This window comes from Amphibalanus amphitrite, unplaced genomic scaffold (genome assembly GCF_019059575.1).
Source record: "Amphibalanus amphitrite isolate SeventyFive unplaced genomic scaffold, NRLGWU_Aamphi_draft 000243F_arrow, whole genome shotgun sequence".
Taxonomy (NCBI): domain Eukaryota; kingdom Metazoa; phylum Arthropoda; class Thecostraca; order Balanomorpha; family Balanidae; genus Amphibalanus; species Amphibalanus amphitrite.
The window spans coordinates 283,640-298,777 of NW_024881738.1; the positions used below are offsets into that span (position 1 = coordinate 283,640).

Here is a 15,138-nt window from a genome sequence, read left to right on the forward strand (position 1 = left end):
CCGTTTCCTTTCTCTTACCGTATTTGTAAACTAGATAAACATGCGCGCGGTGATGCAAATAATGGTCACTGCCACTGCATGGTGCACATCAGTTATGGGCACTTCATTGCCACCGCAACCGCACATCTGTGGACAAGAACCACACTATTCCCGTGGTCGCATCGTTCAAACACCATTTAACCTGACAGCCTACTCCTTCAACACATCATCACCTGTCTTCAGCATGACACACGCCCGGTGTGTCCACTCATTGAAACGCAGCATCGGCACAGGTGCGACTGAGCGTTTGAATGTGAACCGGGCGCCGCCTCCGTGCGGCGTGTCGGAGATTTCCACCGCGGCAGCTCTGCACTGCTCTGCGGTCGGTGCCGTGCGGTACCAGCCGGGATACCGGCCCAGTCCGGCCCGGACCAACCGGAGGGGTGTGTCGGTCCGCTGACGGGTGTGTCGGCTGGAGTTTCCGGCGCCGATAGCAGCCGATAGAGAGCCGACACATACCGGTACCGGGAGGGAGAGAGGCCGGCCTCCGCCGAACGCCGAGCTGTCGGGCCGATCGCCGTGCCGGTACAGAGACCCTTTCATGCTCACCGGCTCCTGACTCAAGCTTAGAAGAAAGACCAGTCACAAAGGTCGGACATAGAGAGGCAGAATTGCTGCATAATGAAAACATGAACTACCTACCTGCCTAGGCTTTTTGCCTAGCCATGCCGCTATTTGTCTTGCTTTTCCCTGCGCTCAAGCATACGAGTAGGTATGCTACCTATAGGTATTTTGGGTGAAGCCAGATATGCATGAGCGCCTGTGAAAACATTGGTTTTATTATATCGCAGGTCGGCGATGTGAGGAGAAACAGCTGGTATTTTAGCCCGTCAGAGGCTCACGTCTCCGACCACATCTGGCGCTGTGAAGTTTATTCCTTCTGTCAGTAAACCATACACCATGGCAAACATGATCATTTCCAGTGGTGTCTATGGTAAATAATCGCATGGGATCCTGTCACATAGCGAGATAAAACAGGAGCGCCACACTCCCAACCAGGGCATATTTTAACAATTTTTTACTGCGTCCCAAAGTTGAGCAGAAGGCACGTGTTACGACTAAGGGCACAGGGCAAGGAACAGAGTAGGGCACTGAGGAGGGCAGAAAGTAGGGCACGGCAGGCTACAGGGCATGGCACAGGACATTTTAGAGGGAAGGCCGGGTACCTACAGGTCAGGGCAGACAGCAGGTCACAGGTCAGGGAACCGGATAGGGCACAGGGCAGGGACGCAGTGGATCAAATCAGCAGGGGCTACGTCCCAAGGCGAGGGGGCTGCGTCCCAAAATGGGACGCAGTAAGTGCCTTAAAATATGCCCTGCTCCCAACACGTTTTTGGGACTATTGAGACCCTTTTAGAAAAGCTGCTTAGCTGAGATGAACATTCCCTTTGACTTGTGTGTTTTTTGTTGTAATCTCACTCACCTAAGACGTTAAGATAACCATCCTAATAGATATCAATCACTGCTGAACATTCTGCCTGCGTAAAATGCCACAGGGTCGCACGGTAAGGTCAGCCGCCACCGCTCGCGCTGCCGCTCGCCGCCCACCGCCGCCGCGCCGGCAGCGCTGGCGTGAGAGCCGGGCCGGCCGCACGGTGGCGCCAGTCAGCTGAGTGAAGGCGCACGGTGCGGGTCACCCGCGGCACCTGCGACCATCGCAGGTGACTGCAGTGGCTGCTGAGTGCTGGCTTGCGCTGCGAGAACCGAGTGTCCGAGAGTGCCAGCGAGTGCTGAGTGTCTTTTTTCAACTTGAGGAACGTGCCCGTCTACGCGCGTGTGATTCAGTCTAGACTACCTGCAAAGTCCTTTTGCACGCCTGTCTGCGAGTTTGTGAGGCTTATTGCGGTCCATAAGCCTCTGAAGCCGCTTGCAATTCCGACTGCCAGCCTGTCTGCGGCACCGTCTGCTCCACGGTCCGTCTGCTGACATCAGGTGTGTACGCTCCCCGTCCGGCGCGGTGACGACCCTCACTGCCATCGGTCCGTGACGGTGACACCGGCCGCCCTGTCTGATCTCTGCAATCTGTCCCAACCCTCACCGCAGACCGGTGAGCGCAGATGGTGAGCGGAGTCGTGAGGACGCCCTACCGCCGGGGATCTGACAGCTCACCGCCCCATCTGCTCCCCTGTCGACCGAAACGGCGGCACGTCGCGCCGCTGACGTGGCCGGCACGCCCGCTACGGCCGGCCGTACCGGGCCGTGCTGGGTGCCGTGCTCGGCGTTTTGGGCGTGTCGGGGCATTCCGATTGATAGCCTCAGTGGTCCGCGGCCGAGCGGGGGCCCTCGGGATGGCGTGCCAGCCCCCGCGCGCAGGTGGATGGCTGCTGAATGCCGGACGTCTGCTGGGGGTTTGTGAGTCGCATTGAAGCATCAGCGTGCCTGTGCAAGAGGCTATTGAGACGCTGGTATGCGTGGGTGATTGTGTACAGCGCCGGTGGCTGCGTTGCTTGCGGCTTGCGGCGAGCGCGGTGGTATGCGTTTAATGCAGGCGCCGCTGGTGGTTGACGTTGCATCATAAATGGGCGAGGCCTAGAGACGGGCTCGGCCTGAAGTCCCGAGGTAACAGGTGTGCCCTCCTGGAGAGAGAGAGAGTGGAGAGGAGCTGGCAGAGGAGGGAGTGCCGGATCTCTGACGTCATTGTGCGGGTCTGAGTCAGGTGCGCAGGCTGGACAGACTCACCCTAGGGTGGATCCAACACGAAACGTCCAACCGGCCGGAGGGGAGTGGTGCCCCCTATTCACTTACCTGAACTTCAACCGGGTCACGGGCTGCAACACGGAGTTTCAGCCTGATAAACGAACCATTACATATTCTTACCCGACTCCGACCGGCTTCGTGCCCTGCGACTCTGATGATCAGAGCTGGAACACAGTTTCTCTGTGTCAAAGCCACCTCCTGACCCAGTCGAGTTTGTAGGTCGAGTACTAATAAGACTGACTTGGGATTCACACGAGTCTGTGTGGGTAGCGAGCCGCGCCCGCCCTCGCCGGCTCCTACCTCGGGCGGCCGCCATCTGAATGAGACTGCTGTCGAACAGGTGTGCGCTGTGTCGCAATCGTCTCAGCTGCGCCATCACTCGGCCATGGAGCTGGACTCGGATGGCTGGAGAGTTGTCTGACCGTGGCCCCGCCCCGATCTGCTGGCCTGCGATCCGCTCCGTCAGTGGTCTCTGGTGATTCGTTTCCTTTCCCTTGGTCTTGCGGGTCACCTTTTGCTGGACGACATTTTAGGGAATGGACGTGTTGTAACTTCTTTTAGCACGATGCTCTGTCATCTGTGCGCTGATAAGATGACTGGGTACAAGGAATCTGCTGATGTATCGCCAGCCTACGAAAACTGTGCATTTTTACTCGCCCAAACATAGAGCTGTATGCGCCGATCGGCAGTCGCCGCGTTCCGCTCCAATCGCTTCTATAAACAGAGCACGTTTACGGAATACCAGTCCCGCTGGTGATGTCTTATGTCTAATATGTGTCATCAGCTTCTTCGCTGACGGTGTGGGGTTAGGCTCAACCGGGGAATGCCTTCTGATTTCTCTGTTTAGTCACAAGGATCTGCATTTGTGTCGCCAAATGGCTGCACAGATATAAATGTCGCGCCGCGATATACGTTTTAACTACTTCAGTATTCTGTACCTGTTTGTATTGACAATTATATCCCATGCTGACGCTACCCTCTCTCTCTCTCCCTCACAGGTACCGCCGGAGCCGCCGCCAGCCGGGTACGACTCGGACCCGGCGCGGTACATGTACTGCCGGCCGTACCCGGGCACGTGCTCACCTCTACCGCCGTACCCGCCACCGCCGTACTCTGCTGCGCCCCCGTATCCGTCGTACCCTGCCGCCATGGCGTACCCGCCGCCGTACTCTGCGCCGTACGGGTACCTGACGTACCCCGCCGACAAGTACCCGCCTCCACCTCCGCCGCCGCCGGTAGGGGCGGAGAGAGGGTACTACTCGGAGGGAGGAGTGCATCAGGATGGACGCCAGATGCAGGAACAGGTGAGCTCGGGCGGGTTCAGAGAGCAGAAAGCGAGTCTCGTAGGCTAGCTTTCGTAGTTGGTGAGAGTCTAGATGGCCGGTGTTATTGATAAAAGAATGCTCACTGTGTTTACCAGTTACCACCTTTATGTGTGACATGTCGATTGTCAAATGTTGTGTTCTGGCGACGTCAGAATGATGGACAAGCTATGTTCTCTCCTTGTGAGTTGTCTTCATGTCATCGTATATGCCGTGTATTTTATATTTGGGGTTCCACATTTTCAAATTCCACTTGTCTCTCCATATCGATTCGTTTTGACGTCGCGATTTGGTCGAGGCGTGAGCCCTGCGTACACCCTCCAGTGACCTCGGTGTCCCGGGTATCGGCCCTGGCGTCGTGACTACGTAGATCTGGCCTGTTCAGCCGACCGTGACGGCACCGGAGTGTGGCAGACTCGGTCGTCGGGGTCGGTATCTCAACGACAGAACACGATCCCATTCGGACAAAACGGTGACGATGAAACTGGACACCGGCTTGGCGATCGGCTGTGTAATTGACCAAACGGGACATTGCTTTGGGTGTTTTGGCGGTGTAATCAGTAATGTTATGGGACTGCTACATTGGTTACAGCACAGCTCCCACGGTAACCCTACATGGACCATAGTTCTGAAAGCTGATAGTGCTTGGCTGTGCCAATGTCGGTGCTAATGCCAGTACGTGTGTGACGTGACGGCATGCACTCTGCGCCTGGGAGGGGAGGAGGGGGAGGTAACTTGATCTCATGCCGGGCCGGCCGGCTGTCAGAAATGGTGTCGGATCGAGGATTGACGAGACATCAGTCATGGTCCCGTGTCACGGAGTCCGGAAGCTGCAGGAACTGTGTCAACCTGCGGTGGCTGGTCCTCCTAGCTGTCAGATCCTGCTGTCACTGTCCATGGCTCCCATTACCGTCTCTATCATTTGCCTTTGTCCTCTGTTTCCGCCGTCACTGTCACTGCCACTGTCCACCGTCCTGTCCCTGTCACTGTCCACTGTTCCTGCCACTGTCCGCTGTATCTGTCACTGCCACTGTCCACCGTCCTGTCCCTGTCACTGTCCGGCTGTCGCTTTCCCTGCCACTGTCCACCGTCACTGTTACTGTCACTGCCTCTGTGCGCCTTCCCTGTCCTCTGTCACTGCCCACTATTCCCGTCTTTGCCCACTCAGTCCCTGCTGTCGGCCAGTGTCCTGTGTCCACCGTCCCTCGGGCACCCGTCTTCTTCCGCGCTCAATCCCTCGCTGTTGGCCAGTGTCCACCGTCCCGTGTACCGCTGTCACCAGCGGTGGAGAGACACTGATGGATGGGACACGGCGCGCTGCCAACTGGAGAGGGTCACTCGCCAACCATAGGTGCCACGGTGCTAGCAGGGACGAATGGCGGCACTGGGTGGGCTGGGTTCAGTGGTGCATGTGCTGCATGTAAAAGCCATTTGAAATCGTGAAGCTTGCATTTTCCCGCTGAAATGTGTGAAAGCCTTTCGAATTTACACGCTCTGTCACTTGCGCAGTTTTGAAACGTATAGGTACTGTTTTGATTTTGAAGGTTGTTGTGTTGAATGGGCTTAGTCGACAGTCGTATACCTCAATTATCTTTTGAGGAATGTGGGAGCTTTCTTTCATTCTCCGGAGTAGGATTCAATTTCCTTTTTCCGGTGATTTTCAGTCTCATTTTCCACTCATTTGTCGATCCCGCCTCAGAGTCATTCACGGCGACTTCAGATGGTCTAGTTTCGTTCCACCAAGGTCGATATGTTCCCGGCAGTTTCGTCACAGCATGAATCGGCGATATCCTAGCTGACAGTGTCCTCAAGGGCCGGCTCTGAGTAAGGGGAGACGGGCGGACCCCCGTCGCCGCTAGGACTGGGTGCAGCCGATGACCGGCGCTGATCGGATCTATTAGTCTCCACTCACCCGCTGGGGTGGACTGATTGATAGTAACCGGGCGGGCTGGGTGGTACGGCAAATCACCGGTGATCGCGCACATATGGGTGGTAAATATGCGATCAAACCGATCGGCGACCGTGACGGGTCGACGTTCGCACGGTCGGCGGTATGACAACTGTCCGTCTAATGTCCATGGTCTCTTGGTGTGAAATTTTATGGGGAAACTGGACATGGCGCGCACCGGTTCGGTGACACTTGGTTGGTGTCAGATCGCTTGTGTCACCCGTGTCGCGCCCATAGTGTTACTCAGTGCGTGTGGGTGTAAAGGTGAAAGTCGCCAGGAGTGTGGCGTTACACGGTCGTCACGGGTGCATACGGCGTCACTTCTGGGAGAATGCCTTGTGCTGATAAAATTGGTCCTTTCGGTAATTACGGTCGACTTCGAGACGGTGATCTTTTCCTCTTGTTTATCTCCAGAGCCAGTGCTCGGTTGACACGGAACTCAGCACTTAACAGTGAACTTTGTGCAGTCAGCGGCGCAAACCCTAGCGTTTCTTGAGCAAAATATAGCATGTTGGTGACGATAGGAACGGTCCAAAGTCGATTTATCGCTGTTATCCGTCTCTAAACTGCCCCGGTGTCCAAAGTCTCCGCACCCCTCGTCGGTGTTGTGATCTCTACTTCCGTCCGGCTGTTTTTCCGATTTATCAGTCCGGCTTATCGCCTCTCACACCGAGCAGCCTGAGGATACTGACGGGGTTGTGGATTACCCTTTCGCTAAACCAACACTGCACCGCTCAGTTCAGTATCTCCGTTTTGTAAACACGGCTCGTCAACGGTTCGCAGCTAGTCACTGAGTAATGGTAGTGATCAGAGGTTATTGCCAACCGATACCGTCATTTTTTTTTTTTAGGCCAGCCGCGATGAAGAGATATTGCGCTTTGATGGGGACATCCTTGAAAGATAAATCACAGCCACCTTGAGTGATGTTCGCCACCCACAGTGGCCGCCCACAGCAATGAGCGTACCGTCAGCCGCCCTTCGCCATGTGCGGGGTTGGGGTCACGAACATGTAACCGTTGGAAGGAGGCGTGAGAGCGGCGGGAGGACCGGCGAGCCAGCCGTGAGAGAGGCGTGAGCGTGGCGCGCGCCATTCTCGGGTCGAGCGTGACGTGACGACCTCCTCTGTGACGCAACGCGCGCGCCTCCGTCACCGCCGCTGCCGCATGTAATCAGCGAACACTCCGCGGCTTCCCGCCGCGCTAAGAGAAAGGCACTCGGGCGGCGGCGCCAGTGACGTCATACGCACACACATATGCCTCCAGTGACGTCATACGGCAGCTTGCGCTGCGGCCGCGACGCAGTGTGTGTGTGTGTGGGAGTCGCGAGTCAGGGTCGCTCTTGAGCCGCTCCCAGTGTGAAGCTCGTCGTTAGTGAGGCTCGAACAGGTGCGACCCTGGATGCCAGCGGTGGGCGGCGGCTGTGGGCGGCGTATTTACAAATTGCAACCGAGCTCCGCCGTAGGGTATTTTATTTCCGCCGTAGTGTATTTCACTTGGGGGATTTTCTACCATACATCTGCCTGAGCTTAGGGTAATTACAATTTGTCGGCGACGTTAAAAAATGATGCACTCTTTTCGCAGTATAGGATATCGCATGTGCATATTTCTGCCTTTTTGGGTGCGCTTTATCGGTTTTTCGTGAGTAACTCACGTAAAAACCGTCCGATCGCGACGAAACTTTCAGTGCCCCCGATTTTATCAATTTTACACCTACCCTGAAAATTTCACGACCCTGACCCAAATGACCTTTGACCTGTGACCTATTTCTCGAGACCATGTTTGGCCCGAATCGCGATTCGGCGTATGTCGGCTCGCATTAGCCGCGCGGTTGCAGTCTTCACGTGGTTTCAAGCGTTGAAACATGTGATATGATGCTGGTCCCATGCATTAGGGTAGGTGTCAAGGTCACCTGAAGGTCAGGTCAGCTCAATGACCTTTGATGACCTCGGTTCCTTATTCGAGTTTTTCATGTTTCTAGGCTAGTTTTTGGAGCTGATTTCGAATTTAGCAACCATTTGAACATTACAGGGGGTGTAACGAAATTATACGGACACCTTTCTTCCCGCTGTAATTAAAAAGCAAAACAATCTGGTACTTGTTCTTTTAACTGAGCTTGTAGCCACCTTTCATAAAAACACAGTGGTGATTTGTTCTGGAGCATTTCAGCCAATGAATTCTCCAGCACACTGGCTTTGATGCGGACCAACGCCGTCTAAAGTAACCTGTGCCTGCGGTTGAGCAGTGCTTATGGCGGGTGGCTCTTCGAGTCTTCATACACCTCCTGCTGAACAAGAACCCACAGGTTTTCGATTGAATTGGGATCGCGACTTTTTCCAAGTCATAAGCGTTAGCCCAGAATGATTGAAGAAGGTTCTATCGGCATCACTTCCCGTTCTTTTAGGGACTTTTAAGTAGCGCGCCGCCCCGCATGAAGACAGCGTGGCTTGAATCAGGCATCAGTGCGCGTTCAGAAATCGTGCCCTCCTATGCCGTCTGGTTGAGCGCCTCCAATCATGCTCCACCACCTTCCCTGAAAAGACTCCACCCTTGCCTATGGGGCAAAATACCTATAAGGGACAAAAACACAAAACAAGACAGATAAAAACAAAGCAAAATTAACTCAATACCTAATGAAATTCAGGCTGGAGCAAAAACATAGGTAATAGGTATCTATGTCAAATTAGAATGAAAGATTAAAATCAACCTGACCAGGCCTTACGGTCTGACCTGGTTCTAACCACCTTACTTCGCCTAGCTTAACCCAATTCAACCTAGCCTACCACCGTCCACCACAACACCTGCAGAGGTACCTTGCTGGAAAAATGACGCCCAGGGAGGTGACTGTCCAACTTATTGGAATTACTGCCATGATTGCTTGTCAAAATGTGTGTCATCATCAATCATGCTCTTGTTTGACAAGTGATGTATAATAAATGTGATATTCAAAAATTATCTCCTGACTGTTGACTGTTGAGTGGTCAAAATATTCAAATAATCAGGGTACAATGCTGTGCTTAGTGCACACTAATCATGTTGTTTTTGTGTAGGCCCTGTGCACATTGTTGTGTGCACTGCTATGTGTACCTTAAGTAAAAAAGTGACTGGTGGTACATGACAAAAGGTTGTGCAACTGTGAAGTTCATGCCCTTGGTCAAGCTGGTGCCAAATGCCTATAGCTATAGCAGGATCATTGAGGGTTGTAGAAATGCTACATACATTGTGCATTGAAGATATTGGCACAAAGTTCATCCGTAATTACTATGCTTAACACCTAATGTAAGAAGCGACATAAATGCCCAGATGATAAAACTCTCTGGTTAACATCACACAAATTTATTGACATTCTTTGCAGGTAGGTACATATTTACATTCATGGCAAATACTTCCGATTTGATTCAGAAACTAGTTGCTAGTAAGCGTGCATTTTAGTAGGTACAACAACAACCATATATTAAATCATAAAAACCTCATGGCATTCATCACATACCTTTTTACCGAACAAGTACCTAGCTACCATGCAATGATTCTAATTTTTTTCTGCAATCCATCTATATCTCAACTGACACAATGAATTTGAAATACCCTAACAAAACCTATAACTGTACATAAGAAGAATGCAATACTACAAGAACTATGAATTTCTGAAGTTATTCTCACATGCTGGAATGTTGAAACTCTATTTTTGTCGTCCATTTCCACGTTTGATTGAGCCATCATATCAACTGTTTTCGTTCTTCAGTCACAAGCTTTCGCACAAATCTTGAATTTTTACGCATCATCTTGAACCATGCTCGTCTTTCCAACAAGGTACTATGTAACATCAAAGCAATTTTGATTTGTTACAACAGCTTCAGATCATGATAGGCTTGGTGTATCAATTCCCAAACTAAGTAATTGATCATATCAGTATTATGTTTATATAAAGAAACTCAAATAATCCACAAATTGTTATTGAAACACTCCGACTTCAACTTCAAGAATAGAATTCACAGCAATAACAGTACAAGTTCAGAAGCAAACAAACATTGCGCCAGATTTCGTATGAAATGCGCCATCATCCTGAAGTTTCTACCACAGACGGTAGTTCCCCAAGTTCAACCGCAGCCGTAGTGCGAAAACCCCTGCCCATCTTACCCCACGGCGGAGCTCGGTTGCAATTTGTAAATACGCCTGTGGGCGTGGGCGTGGACGGGGGCGGCTGGATCCGATACAGCACCGTCACATTGGCGGCCGACAGGGACGCCTGCCACCACAGCTGGGCTCGTCCCTGTAGTAAAAACAGTGTCTGACATGGTTATGGACAAGGTCGTGACATTCGTGGCTGTTTTATGTGCGCCTCGTCAACTGCTCGAAGGCTATAGCCATCATATTTGTTTGGGTCTCTCAATGGTAATCGACTTATTTTGCTCGATGAGTTTAGACGCTTACCTACAATCGACACAAATCGAGATGTGCCTTCGAAAATCTTCTCTCTCAGCCGCCCATACAATACATTTCCTACTCTTGAGGCATGCCTGGCTGCCTGGCGTTAGATTCGTTCGAACTGATGGTGACCTCCGCTGTTCTGTGTGAGGGTGTGCGGAGAGGTCACGGCTACAGTTTGCTGTGGAATGCAGTGTAGCGGCTGGGCGTGGCCCACCATATGACACGCTGGTAGGCTGGGACCATGCTGGTGTAGGGCGAGGCCCCCTGTAATGGCCTGTCCCTGAAGGCGTGGTCCCCTGTTGTGGATTGTCCCTGAAGGCATGGTTCCCTGTTGTGCTAGGACAGACAGGCTAGCGGGATGTGTGGTGGTAAACGGCCTGGTGTTGACCGTAAGGCTGCATTGCACGCACAGTCAACATGCTAACGTTGGAACTTTGGAAGGCTGACTGACGACTGACGTCTACGAATGACAGCGGGCTGATGACTGACGTCTGATTGTTGGTGTCCAAGGTATGACGGCTGACGGCAAACAACTGACGTATGACGTCTGGCGGCTGATACCTGACGTCTGGCGTGAGACGTCTGAAGGGGAGACGGATACGGGCCGATGGCTTTGTGCGGCTCGGTCAGGGCCGGCGATACTATCTCTGCTCTCCGGCATTCCGCCGCGGCCGACCACACCCACGACCACCGACCACCGACCACCGACGAATGGCCAACGGCCACCAGCTGATGACCAAAGACCAGTGAACAAGGACCACTGATCACCGACAGACTTGTGATCTGACCAGTCACCAACGATCTCTGAACAATGTCCACCTACCTTTGTTGTCCACGTTCTGACCCCGGGGATACCGCGAAGCATGGGCGTAGGAACGGCTGGAACATTGTGGGTGCATGGGTGCAGAAATCCAGCCATGGCCGGTAAAGCGGGGGGGGGGGGTAGGGAGCGACACCCGAGCGAAGGCTCGTTACGAGCTTTGAGGGTGTACCTACCATCTCGAAAAGGTACCGACCGATAAGTGCATTTGGAAGCATTGACCCTCGCATGTGTAGGGAGGTCGGATGAACCCCCCCCCATGGTTGTTCGCAAATAACTCGCGCAAAAGCGGCCGATCGTGACGAAACTTTTAGTACCCTCGAGTTGATCAGTTTTACACCTACTCTGAAAATTTCATGACCCTGACCCAAAAGACATTTGACCTGTGACCTGATTCTCGAGACCATGTTCGGCCGGAATCGCGATTTGGCGTATGTCAGCTCACATTATCCGCGCGTTTCCAGTCTTTTTGTGATTGTAGACGTTCAAACATGTGAAATGATGTTCTTCCCATGCATCACGGTGGGTGTGAAGGTAACCTGAAGGTCAGGTCAGGTCATTGACCTTTGATGACCTCGGCTCACTTTTTCGAGTTTCACATGTTTCTAGGGTAGTTTATAGGGCTGATTTCGAATTTAGCATCCATTTGAACGTTTACGAAGTAGTTTTAGTGCTTTCGTGACATGCTACGACGCCGTCAGTGGTAGTTGACACCTACTATGGATAGCCGTTAGGACGCCTAATGGTTGACCTGACCTGACCTGACCCGATCTGGCCTAAATGCATGAAGAAATCATCTGTGATCAAAACTAACATCAGATATTCGTGATCAGCACCCCGAAAAAACCCGATAACAGCTTCACTTTAAAGGGACCCTCCCACCTTAACATTAGATTTGAGTTGAGATAGCCAAATTGGTGGCCATGGCCTGAAAATACCGGTTTGGGCACTCACAACATCGAAAAATGCTTTAATTCGGAGATATCGAATTTCAAACTTGCAGTTTTCGGATTCTAAGGGGCTAATGCATTGGTATGCCCCCTTAGAATTTGTGACGTCAGCGGAGATCTAACGATTTTAAATCTTTTACTAAAACGTTTGGTAGCACGCGGTGGTATATGCTGCTTTGCGCGCAACAAATGCCGCACTTTCAAATAAAGTCGCTAGGAACAGCGGAGATCCCAAAAAGTAAACAAAAGTAAAAGTCTAATATCTTGAAAACCGGTGAATATTTTTCGATGAAATTTGGTAGATATTCGTTTTTGCTCTTTCTGAACCGAGGGACATCACTTTCATGCCAATTCATAATCATAGGCGGCGGAACGATTTGAGACAAGGGGGGGCACCATGGCTCAAGGAGCCAAACCTAGGGTACCCCCAAATCCTGTTTTCTCATCGGATTTAGGCCACTTATTTTTCGTCACAGCCCTGACACGATGATTTTTTTATTATTTTTTTTTTTTTTACTAAACGAAAATGGCAGTTCACCCCCGTATGCAGGGGTGTACCTAATTTTATATCTCTTTGTGGGGGCATATGCAGCCACCCACAATCCTGAATTATGCCCCCACAATGATGAAAAAGCACCCACAAGTCTTTTACAAGGCTGCAACCGTCCTTTCGAGAGCACGGTGCCCTTCGCATGCTCTAACGGCCTCCTCCTGACCGTCTCGCGTTCATGGATAGCGTTTTTAATCACTCGGCGCCCTTCTGGGAGAATGGCGCACTTTTGACAGCACCGCGCCATTCTCATGGTCTAACGGCGCCCTCCTGACCGTCTCGCGTCCTTAGGTCTCTGTTCACCGTGCATCCCTCGACTATTCGGCGCCCTTCTGGGCTCTCAGCGCCCCTGAACCACATATAGCGTTTTCAATCACTCGGCACCCTTTTACGAGAATGGCGCCCTTTTCATGATCTCAAGGCGCCCTCGTAACCATCTGGCGCCCCCACGTCCCCACCAACGTAGCACTACTGACTGTGCGGCGCCCTTCTGGCCTCTTAGCGCCCCTGGACCACATAGCGTTTTCAATCACTCGGCGCCCTCCTAGGAGAATGGCGCCCTTTTCATCGTCTCACGGCGCCCTCGTAAGTCGTAACCGTCTGGCGCCTCCACATTTGGTGCCCCTCCTACTGGATGGCGCCTCTCTACATATTTTTTACGTCCTTCCGGTCAGTTTCCACTTTTAAGCGTGTATTTGCTTAGTCAGACACGTCACTTGAAGCGCCATTCGGCTAGCAATGTTATCAAATTCGGTGTTAATTTAGGCTCCCACATAAAGAATATCGCGCCCCAAAACGGCCTGGCGCCGGGTGCCCCTACAGCTGGGCACCCACAATCATTTTAGGAAAATTACACCCCTGCCCGTATGTGTGGTTAACTTTAAGCTGATCCTCAAGTACCTATGTGTTTGTCTCTTCCTTATTGTCGTTTGATAAATTCCATTTATCCTACATGTATAATTCCCAAGAAGCCATCGCAGTACTAATCAGTGGCGAATCCCAGGGTGGAGGTCACATGGGTCATGACTTAGGGCCTGGGGTCACCACATGCCTGCCAGGAGCACCACAGGCCCGCCAGGGGTGCCAAAGGCCTAGCAGGGGCACCACGGGCCTGTCAGTGGCACCACAGGCCTGCCAGGAGCACCATCGGCCTAGCAAAAGCACTACAGGTCTTCCAGGGGCACCACAGACCTGCCAGGGGCACCAGAGGCCTGTCAGGGACACTATCGGCTTCGCAGGGGAACCACCGGCTTCGCAAGGGCACCATGGGCCTGTCAAGGGCACCACAAGCCTGTCGTTAGCAATTTAGGATTGTCAGAGGCACCACAAACCTGTCAAGGGCACCTGCGTTCTAACAGGGGCACCACAAACCTGCCAAGGCCCAGGGACACCACAGGCCTAGCAAGGACACCACAGGCCTGTCAGGGGCACCACGGGCCTGTCAGGGCCCATGGGCACCTAAGTCATGTCAGGGCCCACCGTAAGCTTGTCAGGGGGCAGGGTAGGTAGGTACCACAGTCTTTCCAGGGGCACCAGCGGCTTAGCAGGGGCACCAGTCATCACATGACTAACCAAAAATAAAGAAAAAAAACTGAAAATAGGGCACCACCAAAATTAAGTGGCCGAAATCCGTTGAGGTTTTAATTTTGGGCATAGGTAGGGGCACCACTTCGATTCATGAACCTCCCCTTAGAGTTTTCCCGAATCCGCCCCTGGTACTAATACATCAAATTTAAGGGGGGGCACCTTGCTATTGGTGCCCCCCTTGCAGAATTCAAGGGGGGGCACGGTGCCCCGGTGCCCCCCCCGTTCCGCCGCCTATGAATTCATTAACTTTTTTGAAGGTGGGAGGGTCCCTTTAAGCAGTTCTAGCAGGTCCCGAGTTTCCCGACTTTTGGAATATTGACCTGACCTGGAAGGTCAACCAAAGAAGTAGGATCTTAAAATTGGGTATCATCGGCTTCCTCTCGTCACGGGCAACACCCTCGTTTTTTTCCGCAAAGCTCTAGCTCGATCAGGGGCCGAACGGCAGGGGGTCCGACCGACCCGCTCCCCCTCCCCCTACACATTAAAAGCTGGAAAACGCTGCACACATTCGAGGGCTAATATTGTCAATATTGACTACCGCAAAAAGTAAAAGCGGCCAACTTAGCCATTTACGAAGATATCGGGCTAAAATTTTTGACAGTGGGTCATCGGTTCGGTATGTGTTCAATCACATGCTCCATTTCCCTTTTTTCAGCACAAATGTAAGTTTTGAAGACCATGACTGATCACAGTAGCAAATGCTTCGAAAGATGGATAGTAGGCAACATATCCTGAATTTGCCGTGCTGCATGGGAAGTAGTGTTGATGAAAAAGGGGTTTTTGGTTCAGATTATTGTGGGT

The 15,138-nt window shown here is 52.3% G+C and overlaps 1 protein-coding gene across 3 annotated transcripts in view; it reads left to right on the forward strand.

The window, feature by feature from the left end:
* LOC122386199 (serine/arginine repetitive matrix protein 1-like) overlaps window positions 1-15,138 on the forward strand; it is a 77,022-nt gene that overhangs the window by 14,841 nt on the left and 47,043 nt on the right. For 2 of the 3 annotated variants that reach the window (XM_043375156.1, XM_043375157.1), the window contains exon 3: window positions 3,735-4,040. In XM_043375156.1, the coding sequence (XP_043231091.1) occupies window positions 3,735-4,040 (306 nt within the window). Of the gene's footprint in view, window positions 1-1,842; window positions 1,972-3,734; window positions 4,041-15,138 lie in introns of those variants that run through there. The other variant, XM_043375158.1, reaches the window with a different exon arrangement.